A 22,072-nucleotide genomic window follows, 5' to 3' on the forward strand; every position below is an offset into this window, starting at 1 on the left:
GGTACAGCATAACACCCATCACTCTCACACACTTACCAATCCACACATATATACCAATCCACACCTATATACCAATCCACACCTATATACCAATCCACACGTATATACCAATCCACACGTATATACCAATCCACACGTATATACCAATCCACACATATATACCAATCCACACATATATACCAATCCACACATATATACCAATCCACACATACACCAATCCACACATATATACCAATCCACACATATATACCAATCCACACATATATACCAATCCACACATATATACCAATCCACACATATATACCAATCCACACATATATACCAATCCACACATATATACCAATCCACACATATATACCAATCCACACATACACCAATCCACACATATATACCAATCCACTCTCACTGAATATTTTCCTACCTTTCCTCTTTTCTCCTTACAGCTCCTTTTCCTCCTCTTCGCTCCTCTTCTTCAGTTCTTCTGTCTTCTCTGTCTTCTTCCGGTTCAGAGGGCACGGACAGCGGTGGGCGCGGCTTCAGTGTTGTGCGCCGGGATCTAACAACAAACCCCGGCGCACAGCAGCTGTTGCCGCGCGGATCACAAGGGAGCGGTATCGGAGGTCTTTAGCAGACCTCCGGCTCCCTTGAGTGATTTTAAGCCGGGTTGAACACGGCTTAAAATCACTCAAGGGAACCGGAGGTCTGTTAAAGACCTCCGATACCGCTCCCTTGCGAGCCTGCTCCTCCAGCGGCGGACATTACTGTCCGTCTCTGGAGGGGTGCCGGGTGCCGCAAGTTGGCACCCGCTGATGAGCGGCACCCGGTGCGGACCGCCCCCTAGAGTGTGACGCCCTGTGCGGTCGCACACCCCAAAGGCCGGTCCTGCTCTAAGGGGCCGGGAAGCCCCCACCAGGGCCGGCCTTAGGGGTTTGCGGCCGCACAGGGTTTAAATTAAAACATCGGGGGTTTTTTTTCAACTTTATCTAACATCCTCCATGTTAAATAAAGTTAAAAAAAACTTTATTTAACATGGAGGATGTTAAATAAAGTTAAAAAAACCCGATGTTTTAATTTAAACCCTGTGCGGCCGCAGACCCGTAAGGCCGGCCTTGGTGGGGACTTCCCGGCCCCTTAGAGTGGCGGACCCGGTCGCAGTTGCGGCGGGCTTAAGGGGCAGGTGCCCCTTATGCCCTGCGTTAATGCGGCCGTAGGTAGGATAGGGGCCTGGAGCTGCAGCTCCATCAGCCCCTAAGTCAATTAGGCCCTGCCGTGGCCCGGCCCACCGGGCAAACGCCCGGTGTGCCCGATGGCCAGTCCGGGCCTGGTTATTACTGTCCATTATGTTACCTCTCAACTGTTGTTGAGTTGTTAAGGTGGGTGAGGAGAAGAGAGAGAACATCAGGACAGGAAATTGATTTGCTTATGACTATTACACTTGTGCATTCGGGTTAGTACAAATTTTTTATTTGCTAAATTTGTCAATTTGTGCAAATGAAACAGACCAAAACAAAGCAGAGAGCCACAAATTTGTCTTTGCATTTCAGTGCTTTTGTTGTTTTCTTACTCACTCGGTCACCCTCATTCACCCTCTCGCTCAACATCTCAATACCTTCTCTGCCAACAAGAGAAGAAGCAGAGCTGCTGAAAAGGAGACAGGGACACGGAAGTGACATATACCAGGAGTTGTAAATTCGTACCTGAAGGACAAAGTGTGTGGCTAAAACAGCAAACAAAATACTACCACAAATTTTGAAAAAGGCTGGTAGTAGAATTAGTGCATGGAAAGCATTAGAATACCAGCACTTGAAATATCCTTGGTTGCCTAGTTTGGTTAGATGGGGTAAATTGAATTGGCCGGCTTCGAAGATGTCCCAAATAGGACATGGGTGTAGGATGTAGATTTGAAATTTTTTTTTTTAAATAGTAATACGCTACTTGTACTCGCCCTAAGACTTGCAAAAAAGGAAAACAACATAAAAACTTTGGGTATTTCTAAACTCAGGACAAATATTAAAATCGATTAACCGGGTTTTTTTCAATAGCTTTTTATAGATAGGTTAAATTTCAGATATCAATGCATACACATTACTACATAATCATTCACATGAGTTATTGTCTAAGATTTTCCACAGGAATTGAACTTAACATTTCTTTTCCACCTTTTGTTGACAGCACTAGACAATTATTCACAAGTGTTATTGTTAAGCAACTACATGCTATTATTTTTGATTGGATGTTGCTAATTTACACAAATTAGTTAAATTGATTCTGCTTTAAGTCACTAAATGCTAAGTAAGTGCCCAGTGAGGTGTCAAACACGTTAAGCCTGCACAGTTCTGTTTTTCCTACCCTGATTGAATGCGGATTGACTTCTTTGAAATAAATATCGATTGGAAGTCAAACTCAAAAGTGCGTCTTCTTCTTTGGTTAAATGGATTACCGCATTGTGTCGGTAACGCAAGCCGTAGCACCCAGTTATTAGCCATCGAATGCTCGGTGAGTAAAGCAAAGCAAACATAATTTGGATCTCCTTGTTGTTCTTATATTAATACTGTGTTCTTGGAGTCATTCTTTTGTCTACCCAACACCCTTTTTTAGTTTCCTGTGTGGGTGATCTCCACAACGCTATGGAGGACTGTGCAGAGCGGAGATATGACATCATAGGCTTAAGAGAGAGGGGAGAGAGCAACAGAATCGTAACTAAACTAAATCAGAACTTAAGCGTGGTACAGAACACAAAAAATGATAGGTCCTCAGTGGCCTACATTTTTACTGGGCCTTGAAACTCCAGGTGGCAGCTCTGTGGGAAGTCCATCAGCCGGTACTAAATAGTCATCCTATATCACAGAGATCACAGCAACACGGTACAAGCGATTTATTTAAAAATTCAGAAACTGCAGTAATGATGTTAAAACAACATCCTACAAAATCCTCAGTGACTGTGAGCTAAATTATGGCCTTGGGCTGTGCACCAAATGGATAATTACAACTAATTACTACATTTTTGCCAACCTTCTTAATTACAGTTAAAGTCCTACATTGTAGTTTTTCCCCCTTTTTAATAATTTTAGAGGCAGTTTGGTTTCAGCGTGTTCTAAACCAACGAATAATGTAGACAATTCAGAATTATATTATTTCCAAAAATACCTTTGTACCTTTTGAAGGTTCAGATATTTTGACAAATGATCATCGAAACATGTTAAACGTTAAAATGGTTTATACTGCATACATCCCCAGGACTGAATTGAATTTGCAGTAATGAACAGAAGACCGCGGCAGGAATGTTATAAATATAAGATTGCTGTCCAACAATTCACTGTAGCATTTAACATTATTCAAACGAACACTCATTGCAAATATGACTGAGAAAACCTCCCCTTTTGCTTAATGTCAGTTCATACCATGAAACATGAGAAATGGCACTATGGAAAGAACATTATGCCATGGTGGATGCCATACCATACATAAAAATAACAGTAGTTTCAGATCCATCTAGCAAAAGCCATACAATGTACAAAATGGGAAACACCATTAGATTTAGCATCATTATATTACTGTAGCTGCTTGTGTTGCCATCTTGGTTTTTTTGAGGGACAGCAACATCCCACAACATTTTTTTTCCTTTTAAGATTTGTTTTACACTCTACACTTTGTTATTTTTTTTTTTAGGAATGGTAGGTGAAATATAAATATTGTAGGAGGGGTAAGCGTACTCTTAAAACCTTCATGGCCAAGTTCTAGGGCATCTCGCTTTTTGGTTAATTCTCAGTAGGTGGAAACCTTATTTCTTTCAGTACTAAGAGCGAGGGGGTCATCTTTTACACAACTTCTTTCATCAGGCCTCAGGCATTCCGCTTTCCTTCCAACAGGTGCGAGTTCAGTCCATTCATATACCTCCTTTTCATTATGTAGTTAGCCAGTTATTGTAGGAAAATTAGGCAGCAGCTGTCAACTCATCCTCTCATACATATATATGCTCTCCTCTTGATTTCCATATCCTCTGACACGCCCCATAGCATCTTTACACAAATTAATTTGCTTACCAAGTACAAACACAGGGCATGGCAACTTGGACATCAGAGACTGCAGACATTGAGTTAGACAATTCATTGCATGAATAAAGCTACTAAAATCATACACAGAAATGTATTTTAAACGTTTACTCCAGGAATATACATCACCAGCGTCATTGCATGTGTCAAAATGTGTATGGATTTGTAAATTCTTATATATTCTTTGATATTGAAAAATTGTTCTGGCTCTTTCTTAATAACGAGTTTTAAAAATGAAAAAACAAAACCGGGAACTGCCTCGCAATCACGCTAGACTTCCATTATGAATGAGGCATTGTGTTCTCAATGAACGCGATGCTCCGTTCATGTCCAGTGAGTGCTACCTTTCTAGGACAAAGCCACCCCCCCCCCCATTGGCAAATAAAATTAATGAAATAAATCACAAATAGGAAAAAATACCCTACACCCACATTTTATTATTATTTAGAAATGGTCTGATTACTCTTCTTGGATTGCATCTCCCTTCACCCACAGCCTAGTGAAATACCCTGGCTTTTCTTCTCTCCAAAAATATATACCGTATTTGCTCGATTATAAGACGAGGTTTTTTTCAGAGCAAATGCTCTGAAAAATACCCCTCGTCTTCTAATCGGGGTCGTCTTCTAATCAGACCTCAAATAGAGTCTGATTAGGAGACTAAGATCCAGATCCCCCGCACCGCTGCAGGGGACCTGGATCCTCCTGTCTCACCCCCCCCCCCCCCATCATACACACACTTACCGGTGCTTCCTGCTGTATTGCCGGGGCAGCGGGTTGACGTCTACGCGATCCGCGTAGACAACGTCCGCTGCAGCCGGAAGGAGGTGTGGCTAGCAGCGGGGGTTGTCTGCGTCCGTCGCGTAGACCTTCCCCGACTGTCAGAGATCTCTGATCTCTGACAGCCGGGGAAAGTATACGCGACGGACGCATACAAACCCCCGCTGCCAACTCCACCTCCTTCCGGCTGCAGCAGAAGGCGACGTCAACCCGCTGCCCCGGCTGGAAGCACCGGTAAGAGAGGGCTGAGAGGGGAGAGAGGGGAGAGAGGAGAGAGGAGAGGAGAGGGGAGAGAGAGTGTGAGTGTGTGTGTGTGTGTGTGTGTGTTAGTTAAATGGGGGCATAGGGCATTTCTGGAGTGGCGTTAAGGGGGCATTTAATAGAGCACTCTGCCTCCTGAAATGCCTTATACCTCCCTATATGCCACTCTGCCCCATAATATGCCTTTTAACCCCCTAAATGCCAGAGTGGCATATAAGGGTATAAGGCATTTCTGGAGGCAGAGTGCTCTATACAATGCCTTTTAACTCCCTTAATGCCACTCTGCCTCCTGAAATGCCTTATACCTCCCTATATGCCACTCTGCCCCATAATCTGCATTTTAACCCCCTAAATGCCAGAATGGGATATAGGGGTATAAGGCATTTCTGGAGGCAGAGTGGCATATAGGGGGTCAAAAGGCATACCATGGGGCACAGTGGCATATAGAGGGTTAAAAGGCATATCATGGGCCACAGTGCCATATTGGTGTGGCAAGCCTGGGGGCAGATGTGCGTAACTGGGGGACAGGCTGGAAAATACAAGAAATAAAAACAAAAAAAATATTTTTCTCAATCATAGCTTTTATTAAAAAAAATAGTTTACATGAATTAACATTTACTGGTAAAACTTTTTTCCTTTAGGGTCGTCTTATATTCAGGCTTTTTCTTTTTTCCTAAGTTAATATTCAGATTTTGGGGGGTCGTCTTATAATCAGGGTCGTCTTATAATCGAGCAAATACGGTACTTTTGTGGGTGTATTTTGAACTGTGGACTGGTAAACTGTCCCAAATAAGGCATAGGTCTCAAATTTGCAAAAGGGAATGGGCATGTTCCATTTTATGCTTTGTAGCTTAAACCCCCCCCCCCAAAAAAAACATAACATGGGTTTTCTAAAAATTCAAAACACTTAGATTAATATATGTTATGGAGTTTTGGTCAACTAAACTGTTATATATTTATATATAACTATATCTGTTCTTGAAAACACAATATATAATTTGTGTGGGTGCACAAAATTTTTTAAATGAGAATCTGTTTAGGAAACTAAAAATGCTGAAAAAGCCAGGTTTTTGGGCACAAAACGCCATCTGTAAACAAGGGGTTAAAATACATATTTTTCACTTTAATAATGAATTTATATAGCATGGGGTATGACAAACCAATGAAGTAAAGAGGAGAATGTTGGCAAACTTACTATGTTTGGATATTGTATAAGTGTTAAACCAGTAAATTCGAGAAAAAAAAATAATTACCTTTATTTACAAAAGTTCTGTCACTCAAAATATTTTTATACAAAAGAATATAATTTTGCTTATATTGCAACACACATTAAGGTTCACCAATTAAATATTCTGGTAAGTCTATCAGCTGATGTGCAACAGCACTGGTTGGGAATCATCACAGCAATGTAAACATTGGAATTGGTATGATATGTAAATTGAAAGATCACAGGGTTGATAGAGGTTTCCTATCGATTTTAAGTGGTCACACTAACCCTACTGGTACTGAATGTAAATTATAAGAAAATACATCATCAATGTTATCTGGTTCTGAAAGATCCACTGGCTCTGAATTTTCTAAATTCTAAAGTGCATATGGAAGTAAAACGTATAACCTATTTAACTCGGATTTAAAATAAATAATGAAAAAATGACATTTTAGTTTTGGTGGATTGATTCCTAGCTCGATTGCTTTAGTTGAAGACTTCTATATCCATATTATATTTAACCTTTATGTGCTGAAGTATTTGGAGAACACATTCATTAGGCCTACACTTTTACAAGCGTATAAGTAAGGAGACTCCATGAGATGGTAGCTCCTGATGCATCTGTCTGAAAAGCATGGCACATTTGTTCCTTTCTTGGATTTTTCCCAAACTGTTGAACAGCCTGGCTTGTAAATACAGGATGTCTCGAATCTGCTCCTTGCAGTCCACTTTTGCAAAGTAAGCTTTAGCTTCGTTGAGGTTTAGAATGGCCGACTCCAGAGCTGCAAGAAATAGAGGTATGTCATTGCGAATGCCAAAAGCATCGATGGCCGTCAGACTTTACAATACAACTGACTGAAAACCCACAATACTTCCATCTCAAATATAGAAAGAGGCGTAAATTACATTATTTTGGTGCCAACAAAGTAACTGCACTTCAGATCTATCAGATCTATCTTTGGAGAAATAGAGACCTATGTAGGTTGAAGCTCCAAAACACAAAGATATATATATATATTTTGAAAAATGGCCTTCAGGATGTTTGTTATAAAATCATTAATAAACATAACCGGGATTTCGGGCATAAGTGTCAGAGTGAAACAGGCATGTCACAGTTACCTTCAGTTTTTTTGCGAGGACTGTAGCATGCTGCTGAAGCAACTTGGCACTTGGCTACCAGAAGCATGGCTCTTCCCTTATCCAGCACAGCACCATGGGCCAGGATCGGTTCTATCGCCATGTGCAAGATGTTTAATGCTTGTTCTGGAATGCCAAGCATGAGCTGGGAGATTGAAAACAAAAAGGTTAGGATCAGTAGGATAGCAAAGAGCCCTCTGAAGTCAAGATAAAACAGGGGAAAATGACTTTGAAACCAAAACCTACAATGTCTTTCAAATACAGTGTTTAATAAGATTGTATTAGTAAATAATGCAGGGACATTATATCAGTGGAGTATTACAATTCCACATGCACAGTACAAGTGTTATTAATGGGCTTACCTGTGTGAAAGCCAAGCTTAGCACAGTCTCGGAGGCCAGGTACTGCAGCCGATATTCCCTGGACAGAGCCAGTGCCTGGAGTAGAACAGGCAGTGCAACTGCATGACAAGATGACCTCCAGTAAAGCTCTGCCAAAGATAACAGAACTCTGGGAACAGAGCATAAGACACATTTTTAACTCATGATAAAAATAAAAACAGAAATTTACAGTACAAAAATAAAGTCTTTTCAGCTTGACTGCCGTATTTATTAAAAAAAAAAGAAAAAAAGAAATTCTTACCAAAAATAAAGTTACGTACATGAATATATGATAACGTATGATGAACAAATTTTTTTGTTGTGCATTACAAATGCCAATGTATGTGCACCGATTTACACTTTCAAGAATGGCTTGTACAAGTAGTTAAGTTTAGTATGAACATCTCTCATCGTGTTAACCTTTACATCACTCAAAGCATCCGTTTATTTTTTTTGTGCAAAAATTAGACTCAATAGTCAAGCGTTAAGGAATAATACAGACCGTTTACGAAATGAAATTCAGGAGCACCCATGCCAGTAAGAACATTTATTCCCAATGAGTACGGAATACAATCTATTGTTATCCTGTTGAAGATATAAGTAACTCAAGCATGGTACTTACCGTATAACCATCTCTATGTTCCTAACTTTCTGGCAGTGCGTTAATAGTACCTGCAGAATTTTATGGGCTTCTACAGTTTGGTTTTGGGCTTTCAACACAATTGCTTTCCTGAGAATAAAAGAAGCAGATAGTGGGACATTTGGTGCGTAGTAATGGAAGAGGTACAGAACTGTGGTCCAGGAACCACCAATGGAACAAGAACATTTAATACAATATAATACAAGGATTGTGTATTGAGGAGCATTTAGGATTTTTGAATCACTGTATTTTATTTTTGATGGAAGCAATCATGTTAAATAGCAAGACTTTGGTAAAAGTTTTATTTATTTGAGGATATTACTCTGTTAAAGATTCTTCCAATGCAAGTTATATGGTACATGAATATGCCCTGCAACTAGGGCTGCAACTAACGATTATTTTAATAATCGATTAGTTGGCCGATTATTTTTTCGATTAATCGGATAAAAAAACCCAATATGCACATTTTTCGTTTATTTAAAATAATTTAATGAACTGGATGTTAAAAAACAACTTAAAATTTACATTAACATTCTTATTTTGTTATGATGTAATAAAAAACAATATTTTCAAAGTACAAGAACCCAAACACAATATTTATGAAACAAAATAACCCCAAACATTCTGAAAAGAGGTGGACTATTACTGTTCAAGAAACTGTGCCCCAGCCCTGGCACTTTGCACCCAGCCCTGGCACTTTGCACCCAGCCCTGGCACTTTGCACCCAGCACTTTGCCCCAGCCCTGGCACTTTGCACCCAGCCCTGGCACTTTGCACCCAGCAATCAGTACTTTGCCCCAGCCCTGGCACTTTGCACCCAGCACTTTGCACCCAGCCCTGGCACTTTGCACCCAGCCCTGGCACTTTGCACCCAGTCTCCAACTCTGCCCTGCACCCAGCCCTGCCCCCACATTCTGCCCTGCCCCCACACTCACACCCTGCCCCCACACCCTGCACCCACACTCACACCCTGCCCTGCACCCACACTCACACCCTGCCCCCACACTCACACCCTGCATCCCCACCCCCACTCTGCCCTGCACCCAGTCTCCTGCCCTGCCCCCACACTCACACCCTGCATCCCCACGCCCACTCTGCCCTGCACCCACACTCACACCCTGCCCTGCATCCCCTGAAACCCCCTCCCCACCCCCGAAGCGAACCGCTCTGTGCGAATGGAGCCACTCGCACAGAGCGATTCGCACAGACATGAAGAATACGTGACGCGTTCCGGAGGTAAGTAACTAAAAGAAGGCGGAGACTGCAGAAGCGGGGAACGCTCGCGGAGGTAAGTAAACAACGAATCGATCACTCGATTAATCGATAACGGAAATCGTCGACAACGATTTCCGTTATCGATTATTATCGATTTTATCGATTCGTTGTTTCAGCCCTACCTGCAACAATATTTTATAATATATATATCTACAGTTACATGTATGTTTTACAAAAACACATCAACCACAGCTGTTTTACATTGAGTGATTCATTATCTGAAAGGTGCTGTTCCACTTAGACAGTACATACATTGAGCTCTCTAACACGCTAGACTTTAGTAGATGTGACATTTTACTATTTCCAATTAACATGGCAAAACAAAAAACAAAGAAACTTAAGGCTTTTTAGTTTCTTGGGCAACCTTTCAGCTCCTGCTTTTAGGTAAATGAAAGTTTATTAAGTTTTTTAGAATAAAGTACAATAAACATCAAGACAAATACAAAAAACAAAATGTAAACAAGGCGATATCAGAAAAGACAATGTCCCCTAAGCAAGTAGGGGCCTGAAGACTAGAGGTGATCAGACAAAGGGGCCTTGCAAAGACCCAGCTCCTGCTTTTATATCATATGACAATGAAGTGTTCCTGGAAAAAAAATACAAATGAGGAAAAATCTTATATTATTAAAGAACTATTTATGGAAAAGTTTTGGGCGTTCAAGAGTACTGTGAACGTTTCAGATGTGGCATTTTATTACAAAAGCGCTCAGTCCACAGAGCAGCTCAAACAACACAATTGAAGCCTCATATATCGACCACTAATAATCAGACTATTTGAAAACGTGGTCTGCATTCTTTTACTGTCTGTTTTCTCACCAGGCCACACATCACATGGTCGCATTAAGATTGGTGTTCTCCTTTGAAAGACATACTAAGGAACGTCTGGTATGGGTTGCGGAGGAGCACACCTATGTGCAGTATTATTCCTCTCACACAGTCCCCCCAGAGGAGAAATTGTGGTGTTTTTGTTTATTTTAAAAGGGTTGTTATGCAGTCCAACACAATAAAAAAAATAGATGTAGCACAATAAAAAATGTACTTGTAATGCAATGTTGTGCACGTGCTCAGTGGGTTTTCTGGTACAAAGATTAACACATGTAACTAATTATATGATTCTTTGAAATAAATTACCCTATGTATAAGGGGCAATCATATGCCATAAGGGTCCATATCAGTACAAATCATATACCTGCATGCTTTACTGCTAAGCGCAGCACCAAAACATAGCTCACCATACCTGTATAGTCCCTCCACGCTGTTTAGTGCGGTAATACCAGTTACAAGTGATTCGGTCGTGTGATACTTTCCATCATTCATTGCACGATCAAACTGGATTTTTTGATCAAACAGCATCCACAGCTGAGAAACAAAAGATAAAGTGAAATATATCGGATGTGTGTCATAAAATATAGTTGGCAGACCTTACTGACAAAAAAATAAAATTATGTGTGACCACCATTGCTCTAACGTGTAGACATTTCAACGTCATCGCTATATTTATTACCTTTGCATGCTGACAGTTTGGAGGGAACCTTTCCTTTAAATGTTTAAGGATCTCAGAGGCGGCAGAAAAATGTCCCTGGAAAACACAATGTTTAGAATCCCATTCCTTTTAGATAAATTACACAGCCGTCTGTCACTATGGAAAATCATACCGTCACAAACAAGTTTGCATCTACATGTCCACAAATTTTAACATATTTCACATAACCGAGTCTTTAGGGACAGTAATAACTTATATTAAGCTGACTTAAAGCCCCAAAAGCTTTTGGGAGCTCAGCATGCTCTTCTTTAGATGGAATGGAATCCATATGCTGAACAATAAGTAAAAGAGAGACACCGAGTTACTGAGGGATTTTATTGTCCGCATTCAAGAAGGGCTTTCTTTAGATCATATCATATAATGTACTATAAAAATAACAAACCTGTAGGGCAGCAGTTTAATGTTCATTCTATATAAAATGACTTCAAATCAACAGTGCTTTTATTGAAATGTTACAAATTCACTTCCCTGGCGCACACAAGACAATGTTAACTATTCAGATTGTACAGAACACGCTGTTGTCGTTAAGGTGTGAATGCAAACATATTTTTAGTTATTCATACCCCCATCTCACCTGCTCTGCATGCAGCTCTGCAAGATGGCATAAAACCACAGCGAAGGACTCTGTGTTGTTTTGCTGAACACCCACATTGACGGCATCCAGGCTGTTCATACTAAGGAGCATCTGTGCCTGTTGCAAAGCCATAGTGCTGGAATACACAGAATTAAAGTTTCTTTATCCACCATTCTCAGTAGACAAATATACATTCAGTATATCTCTGACTGAGATTCTGCAGGGCGGAGAAGGTATTTTCCATTTTTCAACAGAAGTGGAACTCTCACCGATGCAGTTTTCATTAGCAGTGAAAGGGATGTGCATAGATGGACACATGCCATTGGCCAAGTAGCTACGGCATCTAGATATTTAAATCAGGCACCTAACTTTTGTCTGGTTGTTCTTTATGGATCAGTTCCTTCTATGCCTGTCTATGACTGCCTGGCAAACAAACCGGTTCAGCCCTGGGTACTTGTGAACTTAGTGGACATGTGCTTTACAAGTTTATGTTTTGACACCTGCATGAAAACTCTAAATATAAGCAAAAGTTGCATTATCGCAAATTACTATATTTGAAAGATGATCAACAAAATATGTGAAAATTAGGGTAAGCTCTCTAATAACACACAGAAGAAAAAAAGCCCACAAAAGTGATCTAAGATGACTGAGTAGGCAGTAAACTAAAGATAGCTACCTCTGGCCATACAATCTCCATATCGCTGTCTTCTGAGCAGTGCTGATATCAATAAGTTCTGACAGGCTGTGCTTCCAGTGGAGGAGGTCGGCGTCTTTCAATGCATCCATCAGTTTGTCTGTAGTCTTTCCTGCAAACGCTCTCTGCTGAACCAATGACTGGATACCCAAGGAGACCAAATACTACAACAGATATATATTTTAAAAAATCAATACATGGTGTGTGGCATTAAAGTACCAATTTAGCCACACTGGATTAACCTCACCTGTTTCTGAAACTCATACACAGCTACTGATTCTACCATTTCCATTAGTAGAGAAATACATAAAATAAGCTTGTTGCAACTCAACTTACCGGTAAGCCGAAGTGTATGGCTCTCTTCACAGAATGTTCCAATAGAACACTACTGTCTGCACCTTTCCTCTGCTTCAGAATATATAGCCAGCTCTGGGTAGGAATGATAACAACAGGAACGATACACTTTTACAAAAGCAATGGAAAGGCAACAGGCAACTATGAAACAGAGTACCCGATTCAGAAAATATGTTAGGCACTGCGAAGGCACAGTTTTACTTGCCTTCAGATCCCTCAGACATGCATTCTTCGATACATTTTCATTTAATAAAGAAAAGAAGCCACCCTGAGAGAAGATCAACATTTAGTTTTTGCTAAGCTTGGGGATAGATTGCTGAAGACATACAAGTGCCCGGGTTGGACGATCTCCGAGTAACTTCCATCTTCTCTTGTAAATACGAGCAGAGCTTGAACTGTCGCGAGTTTCCCAACCAAGTGAAATTTGCGATCATCTAAGTGCGTTGAACAGGTCCTCCTGTTTATAGGAATGCTCTGCCCATCCACTTACCAGACAATGCTGCAAACACACATGGTCACTTGATTCCTGGGCTATCCTGATGGCTTCCTGAAGGGCCAGTTCAGCTTGGTGACTAATGGAAACAGAACAAAGTACAGAGTTTAGGCACTTACATTACAATTCAAAAGGCTTACTTGTTAATGAACTCAGAAAATAGAGTAAAGTAAATAACCATCACATACTAGTGTCCAAAGCGGCAATGCAGGGCAGCCAGGTTAAGAGCAGCATATCTCAGGCTCCGACCGTATCCCTCATCCCCATTGCTTTTACTCTCTGCTCCAGTAAGAATAAGGCGGTCAAAGTAATGCAGCAGACTGTGTGTTGAGCTAAACACATCTTGCACACGAAGGCTATTTAAGTAGCTTAAATAATGCTGGCGGGGGAAAAAAACGTAAAGAGCTGAATGCCTTGGCAGTTTTACTCTTAATACACATGATAAGTCATGCATTTAACCAGTGCAAAATCCATTCATACAAAAGTAAAAGTTATTATGACAGCCCAATAAAAAGTTATAATGATTTTATTTCTACAGCAAGACTTGTCATGTAAATAGAATCCCAAAAAAGAAACAGGATACCAGTAAGGTAGCTATAAAGTAATTAGAGTACATAGAATTAAGCCTAAGGTAGATCAATAATCCATCAAATACACTGCACTACAGAATGTGATGGCGCTATATAAAACAACAATAATAATAATATTAATGATACCACCCTGAATGATTTCTACGAGATTTTTGTCTGCAAAGTTTTGGTTAAATAATAATGTGATCCACAACTAATATCACACGACATAGGACTTAATGTCCCCCACCCAGAGAACAGATTTGCTGACTGGAGCCAGACTAGTAAGGCTAGGTTTCCACTTGGGTTTTTGTCCTGCGTTTTTTTTCTTGATGAAAAACGCCAAGAAAAACGCCAAGAAAACTGCCACTGCATTTTTCTGCGTTTTGGCGTTTTTTGCGGGAGTTTTTTCTGGCGTTTTAGCCTTTCTGTGGAAATTGCTTTTTTTGACCTTAGGCAGTTTTTCCATCCTTTACAAGTTAGAAGTTTCACCCAGCTAAAAGGGATTAGGATAAATGGCAAGTATCTGCCCCCTGATGTCATTTACTTGGTAGAGTTCTACTTAAACGCCCCGGCGGACCCTTTTGTCTCTTTTCTGTGGTTTGTAAGGCATGCTTTATTCCGAATGTCTGCTCCTCTAGGAAGATTGGCCCCAAATGATGGTGCAAATTGTTTGCTGTTGCTTTTGGCACGCAGGATCCAGTTGATGCGTCGCGTATGTTTGTTTGTAATGGCATGTTTGTTCCAAATGGTGTAGAATTCAATATGAACTTTGTTTTGTGTGAAACTGTTTGTTTCCAGCCTATTTCTCGTAGGACACACAGATACTGGGTCCATCCTCTGCATTGTAACTGTGGAAAAAACGCCATAAAAAACGCCAAGGCAATAAACCCACATGGCTTTTTCATGGCGTTTTTTCTCTCCCATAGACTTCTATTGGAGAAAAACGCCAAGATTTCCTTGCAAAAAACGCCAGAGTGTCAACATGCTGCGATTTTGAAAAACTGCCACAGAGCCCAAAAAAGCAGAAAAACGCCAAAGAGGACTGAAAAAACGCCAAACAGAAAAACGCCAAGTGGAAATGGCATTGTGCGATTTCCTATTGAAGAACAGCTAACATCTGGCCGCAGCGTTTTTTCACAAAAAAAACGCCAGGTGGCGCTATTGGCGTTTTTATGGGCGTTTTTAGCTAAAAAAAACCAAGTGGAAACCTAGCCTTAATCACAAATGTACTTTTATTAAGAGTTGTATCATTCCCATAAAGTTAATTAGGTAAAGGCAAACGTAAGATCCAGAAAGATGCAAATGTATTATGTATCATCCTCTCACTGTTTGGTTCTGTGCTATTATACAATTGTATTTGGCTATATGAAAATATCGTTTTGCTAGCTAAAGAAAATGTTATTATATCAGTGACACCCATAGCAGACATAAAACACAGTAGCGTAAAGAGGACCTGTAAGTTCCCCCTAAGCCTCCACTTCCGTGCATTTATTTGTTAACCACTGGGGCCAGGTAAGAGAACTCATGTTAATGCCATGCTCTAGGGATCTGCAGGATTATTCCTCCCTGTTAAATTATATTTCCCCGTCATTAGTTTGCCGATTGCAGTACAGCCCTTACTTTTACACAATTTTTAGAAAAACAAACATTATTAGATATATAGTTTTAATGTTTTGATTACAACAAGATGTGATGGCGACACTTTGCATTAAGATTGTATTTTTTTTTATTATTCTAACAATAAAAGAAAAAATAAACGGTTAAAAAACGACTAAGACTTACAGCTTCTGCAAAATCTGGGTTAAACTTCAGCAGATTGTTCAACTCCTTTTGCAACAAGACAGGTGTGAGTGCTTTACTTTCATCATTCTTCAGTAAGGAAGCCTAGAAAAAAAATGTGATAATTACATTATAAAACACATCATAATGGCCCTTTTCTCTAAATCTTGCTTTAATCTATCTTTTAGAAAATACATTTTCTGAAATGTAAGACTTAAATGCTTCTGTTTCACATTCATTTAATTCATATTGTTCAAAAGTGTATTAAAAACTAACAAAATAGCAAGCAAAACAATTGGGTATTTTTGTTCTCATTTGTGAAATTTAAACCACTGTGAGCAGACCCTTCCTTCCTACAAATGAACCCTACTTTTATAATGCTCCAATGGCAGCTGGATAATTAAATGACATGTACATGCTGACCAGATACAGTTTTTACATGGGCTTTACAGTTTCATAGCACGAGAAAATTACAGAATAGATGCTCTAGACATATTTGTCTTTGAACTGTGTGTTCAAATATTAAGTTCTGTATGTTCCTAAATAACCAGAACTGCAGGTCACGAAGAATTCGATCAATGGTATCTGCACTTCATATTACGCTGTGATGGATACCTCATACCTGCTGAGAAAGGAAATATTCTGCCTGTTTCTGAGAGAGGGGTCCATTGCAAGCCATCTCCTCCTCCCTGGAAAAAATAAATATTTGTCAAAGAAGTTTTAAACATGCACTTCTAGCGCGATTAATAGAAATGCTGTGTAGGCCAAAAGGAGTCAGCATATACCGTATTGGCTCGGATATAGGCCGCACCCGAATATAGGCCGCACCCTAAAAGTAGAGGTGCTTTTTTTAAAGAAAAAAAATTCCCCCCCCCCCGAGATATGCTGCCACTCTACCCCCCCAGGATATGCTGTCACTCTACCCCCCCCCCCCCCGATATATGCTGTCACTCTGTCCCTAAGATGTCCCCCCCTGCCAGACTTACCGGTGCAGACTCCACGGGGTCTTGCGGGGCCGGTGGGGGACATCTACGCATAAAGCGTATTCAACTTCCGGTGCCGGCACTTCCGCCGTGGGAAGTACCGGCAAGGAAGATTAACATACATCGTGCGGACGTTCACCGGCAGCGGCGATGCGAGCATAAATAACCTCCGCTGCCGGCACGTCTGCACGATGTGCTTTAACAATCTCCCTTGCCGGGACTCCCCCCGTGGGAATTCCCGGCAAGGGAGATTGTTAAAGCACATCGTGCAGACAGCAGAGACTTTTTACGCGCATCGCCGCTGCCAGTGAACGTCTGCACGATGCGCTTAGACAACCTCCCGTGCCGGCACTCCCGTGGAAAGTGCCGGCAGGGGAGGCTGTCTGAGCGCATCAAAAAGTATTTTTTCGGGCCAATACGGTATTTGTTTTTTTCCCATCATTAAAATTTTACATTATGTTTCCATCTGCATAAGAATGCAAAAAAAACAGAATGTTGCAGAATCTTGTAATACCTTTTTTATTGGACTAACAGTATTTAAAATAATAGACGAGCTTTCGTGAGTCCTCCCTTTATCAAGTCAAAAGCATTTCTGACCAAGCAAGTCTGTTTGAAACACATATAATTTGCACTTTGAGGGAGCGTGAAGCAGGTTTCTACAATGATATTCCTAGATAGAACCCCCTTCTTTGTAAAAGACTGATTACCCAACGGGAAGATCAAGGTCTTCTTTTTCCATTTTCCGTTCTTCTTTGTCTTCTTCTTCTTCAGAATTTGTCAGATCCATTTCTGCCTCCTCATTCTCAGCCTTTAAGGAAGGTTTGTTCTTGTTAACCCGAAAATAATTCTGCAGTGAGGTATACAACTTGTACACCTGGCTAAATGAAAGCTTGTTGTATGCCAAGATCATGTGTCGAAGGAACAGCCCTGAAATTCAGAGCCAGTGGGTAAGTCAAAGGAAAGCAACATTAACAATTTGCATTGAACAGATAAATTAAAACTGACCTATCAAACAAATCAGCATCACAGAAAAAAAAAGACGTTAATATTTTTGCCAAATGTATTGTAGCATTGACTAAAAGAGTTCCCTGGTAGCACTTGTTACCACTGTATGATCACTTTTAAAAATACTTAAATGTGGGATAGTCCTGAAGTATTGATTCAGCCATGAAAAAGAGAGGTTGATTCTTTTGAAAGCTTGTCTTAAACATGAAATGTTGTTATCCCAATACAACACATGCATAGCTCACTATAAAAGGAAAGACTAATACACACATATATGTTATGAAGGGCCAACCCTAGAAAGTATCTGCTCAAGAAGGAGCTTGTTTGGTCCCATAAAACGTAAAGTTAAAACTTCTTCAAAGTCTCCTTGCACATTTATATTGTATTATTATATAATATGTATTTTTTCAAACACATGCTCTCCGCGACCATATTTATAGCCCACTTCAATGAAAATCCAATTAAAACAAGACACAACCAACTAAAGTGAGCATACACAAGCACACACCCTACAAATGTATTCAAGCATGCATTTTAAGACAACCAAGCTGCTCTTCTTTTTTGAATGGTGTAAAATTAACAAACTAAAGAAAGCTGCAGTAGGGTTTTGCAATGTTGTACTTGTATGATAAAACCTTTGGAGTAGGGCTGCAACTAACGATTATTTTAATAATCGATTAGTTGGCCGATTATTTTTTCGATTAATCGATTAATCGGATAAAAAAAACAATATGCAAATTTTTTGTTTATTTAAAATAATTTAATGAACTGGATGTTAAAAAACAACTTAAAATTTACATTAACATTCTTATTTTGTTATGATGTAATAAAAAAACAATATTTTCAAAGTACAAAAACCCAAACACAATATTTATGAAAAAAAATAACCCCAAACATTCTGAAAAGAGGTGGACTATTACTGTTCAAGAAACTTTGCACCCGGCACTTTGCACCCGGCACTTTGCACCCGGCACTTTGCACCCGGCACTTTGCACCCGGCACTTTGCACCCGGCACTTTGCACCCAGCCCTGGCACTTTGCCCCACCCCTGGCACTTTGCACCCGGCACTTTGCACCCGGCACTTTGCCCCAGCCCTGGCACTTTGCACCCAGAACTTTGCACCCAGCACTTTGCACTCAGCCCTGGCACTTTGCACCCAGAACTTTGCACCCAGCCCTGGCACTTTGCACCCAGCACTTTGCACCCGGCACTTTGCACCCGGCCCTGGCACTTTGCACCCAGCCCTGGCACTTTGCACCCGGCACTTTGCACCCAGCCCTGGCACTTTGCACCCAGCACTTTGCACCCAGCCCTGGCACTTTGCACCCAGCACTTTGCACCCGGCACTTTGCACCCAGCCCTGGCACTTTGCACCCAGCCCTGGCACTTTGCACCCAGCCCTGGCACTTTGCACCCAGCCCTGGCACTTTGCACTGTGCCCCTGCACCCAGTCTCCAACTCTGCCCTGCACCCAGCCCTGCCCCCACATTCTGCCCTGCCCCCACACTCACACCCTGCACCCACTCTGCTCTGCACCCACACTCACACTCTGCCCTGCACCCAGTCTCCAACTCTGCCCTGCACCCCCACCCCCACTCTGCCCTGCACCCAGTCTCCTGCCCTGCCCCCACACTCACACCCTGCCCTGCATCCCCACCCCTGCCCTGCACTCAGTCTCCTACCCTGGCCTGCCCCCCCCACCCCCACTCTGCCCTGCATCCCCTGAAACCCCACCCCCACCCCCGCGAATCGCTCTGTGCGAACGGAGCCACTCGCACAGAGCGAACCGCAACTAAAAGAAGGCGCGTGTAGCGGAAGCGGGGAACGCTCGCGGAGGTAAGTAAAAGGAGCCGAGTGCTCCAACAACGAATCGATCACTCGATTAATCGATAACGGAAATCGTTCACAACGATTTCCGTTATCGATTATTATCGATTTTATCGATTCGTTGTTTCAGCCCTACTTTGGAGTATATATTAAACTGCGTACAACACACATCCTCTTTTTCTTCTTATAAGACCACATACCAACAACACTTGTCTTGTGTACTTCAGGCACTGTTCCACTGAAAGAATCAGCAAGATCATCAAAGAATTGTTCCATGTCTTTAAGTTCACCTTCAGCCATCAGCTTTATTCTGCAACGCAAAAATAATGATGCCTGACACAAACGAACTGCGACAAGCTCACTGCCACGAACAGATAAGAAAATCTGACAATTCTTAAATTGGAGGTACCAATAAAAAATAAATTTTTTTGATATAATTACACATTATACTGAACAATGGAATGCAATAGGTCATTTCCAGAGCTTTAGACCAAACTGGGGCAGGCATTGCTAGGGCCAAAACTAAAAGAACGAAAGAGATTTTAGATATTAGAGAGAAGCACTAGAGAAACAGCAACATTCCCCAACCATAGCGCAAATCAGCACAATAAACCATAGCTTATTTTGCAAGTTAGCATCACTAACAAAATACATACGCACAATAGAGAAGGAATTATGAAAAATAACACTACCTGATTTGTACTGAACTTGCCACATTCGGACAGCATTCTTCTATTATTTTGATGAGCTTTGAAAGAGTCATATCTGGTCCCTGCAATTGTATACAAATTAAACAAATGTTTAGTTGGAACACAACTTTCCCCATGAAGGTTTATATTGGACATGTAATCCACAAACTTAAAGGGACACTTAAAGAGCAATTTAATGCATAGGATAGCTGAGTGGTCCCTTTAAATTTATGTGTTGTTACTCTTCAAAAAAGCATGGGGGGTTCTTCAGAATGCCTTCATATATATGGTCATCCAGGTACAGAATGCATTCTTTCATAATCTAGCGTTCACTTATCCACATTATGATTACAAAATGCTTTCATAACTGGCAAATTTTGTTTTGCTGAAATGCCGTAATTACATCATAGATCAGTTTAACTGATATGTCATCAGAACAAGGTTCCGAAAACAGACAGCATGGCTTTGGACTATACTAAGCTATTTCTGAGCCAACAATGAGCTCCATCTAGTGGCTCTTTTTTAAATCTAACGTGAGCATCTATTCTTAAACTAAAGGTATCAGTGACAAAGTATGCAACAAAAGCCGCATACACATTGCAGGTCAGACAACAACTGGGATTATATTAACAATTCTAGATTTTCAACAACGTATGAAGTACACTACAATAGAGGTTCTGCGTGGGTAAACACTGAAATGCTGTCTGAATATGAACAGACATTTAATATGCTCAATATTAAATACTTATTTGCTTATTGGCGATGTATTTTTTTAAAGGTACATGTCTACACCAAAATTGTTCATATATTCTAAAATTAGCCCCTTCACAAACTCGATAGCCATGTACCTTGTGTCATATCATTACCAGCGCCCAAGTAAATGAACCGATATCGTATGACTCACCTTGCACATTAGATTTTTTTCAAATATGGGGAGTGCATCAGCAATAGGGACTGAACCCATATACAGCCCTGGGAAAGTTACACAATAATATGAAGACACCATGCCTAAACATGCGAGAGAGAAAAAACCCTCAAAAACCCCAAGACAGCTCTTTACATTACTGAGTGCACAACAACCACGTACACCCCCAGGCCACGCAGCGGGTTGTGGGCCATCAGCAAACCAATTCAATGCTAAATATCCCCAGATTGAATTATGCCCACAAGCTAAAAAAGTATTCTCCATTGAGTGCAATACTAAATAATATTTATAACATCAGGACCTCACATACATGCTTCAGCAAAGCTCGCAGGCACCTTAATTCATTATTTGGCTGCAATGATTATAGAATCTTAACCCATTAATGGAGGACACACTGCAGAAAGGAAAACGCCAGTAAACAGAACATCTCAGGCTGAAATACTTTTGCCGGGACGGCCACCCGAGCAGGGAGCTAAGAATTCTAAGGAAGGACTTATTCACCTGCAGCAGAGGCAGGATTTGCTTGTTCAGCCGCCTCTTCTCCACCAGTCCGATCTTCGTATTCTTGGTCATCTCGCTCAGCAGAACCAACACCGAAATCTTGTACGGGGTAACCCAGTCCTTAATACCGAATACGTTAGCATGAACGACCCCGTTTGTCATCATGGGGTTAAAGTAAAGACTCTCGTGAACACTAGCCATAGTTACTACGAAATCATATACCAGATGAACAAGACTGGACACACACGGGTATCCACAACGTAAAACACCAATCGCTTCGCGCTTCACTAAACTGGCCAATCAAAACTACAGGACCGTGTATCACGTGAACAAACTCGTACGGCATTACTAACCCATCCCCGAGAAACACATAAGTGAACATCAAAGTTCCGGATGGATGAAG

The 22,072-nt window shown here is 41.0% G+C and overlaps 1 protein-coding gene across 2 annotated transcripts; it reads right to left on the reverse strand.

Moving 5' to 3' along the window:
* Positions 1-6,867: 6,867 nt before the first annotated feature.
* On the reverse strand, positions 6,868-21,870 carry LOC149289091 (anaphase-promoting complex subunit 5-like). 2 transcript variants are annotated; one of them, XM_089491081.1, is made up of 17 exons: positions 21,670-21,870; positions 20,247-20,326; positions 19,755-19,864; positions 17,429-17,648; positions 16,361-16,427; positions 15,742-15,843; positions 13,576-13,766; positions 13,385-13,466; positions 12,877-12,969; positions 12,523-12,665; positions 11,847-11,982; positions 11,234-11,308; positions 10,967-11,088; positions 8,437-8,544; positions 7,797-7,944; positions 7,417-7,579; positions 6,868-7,079 (listed from the first exon to the last, which is right to left on the reverse strand). In XM_089491081.1, exons 1-17 carry the CDS (start codon positions 21,868-21,870, stop codon positions 6,868-6,870), a joined length of 2,253 nt encoding a protein of 750 aa, XP_089347207.1. The 2 variants fall into 2 exon arrangements, with proteins under 2 accessions (XP_089347207.1, XP_089347206.1); XM_089491080.1 differs by having other exon boundaries at positions 12,523-12,704.
* Positions 21,871-22,072: the final 202 nt, after the last annotated feature.

Source organism: Sceloporus occidentalis, unplaced genomic scaffold (assembly GCF_023333645.1).
Source record: "Sceloporus occidentalis isolate IW3139 unplaced genomic scaffold, rSceOcc1.0.p SCAF_48, whole genome shotgun sequence".
Classification (NCBI taxonomy): Eukaryota; Metazoa; Chordata; class Lepidosauria; order Squamata; family Phrynosomatidae; genus Sceloporus; species Sceloporus occidentalis.

Excerpts from the sequence above, each read along its gene's own strand:
- LOC149289091 (XM_089491080.1), bottom strand. The coding sequence starts at position 21,870 with ATGGCTAGTGTTCACGAGAGTCTTTACTTTAACCCCATGATGACAAAC. Across the intron at positions 8,545-10,966 it reads AGCGTGGAGGGACTATACAG|GAAAGCAATTGTGTTGAAAG; the intron begins GTATGGTGAGCT and ends TTTTATTCTCAG. Across the intron at positions 7,945-8,436 it reads AACATAGAGATGGTTATACG|AGTTCTGTTATCTTTGGCAG; the intron begins GTAAGTACCATG and ends CTCTGTTCCCAG.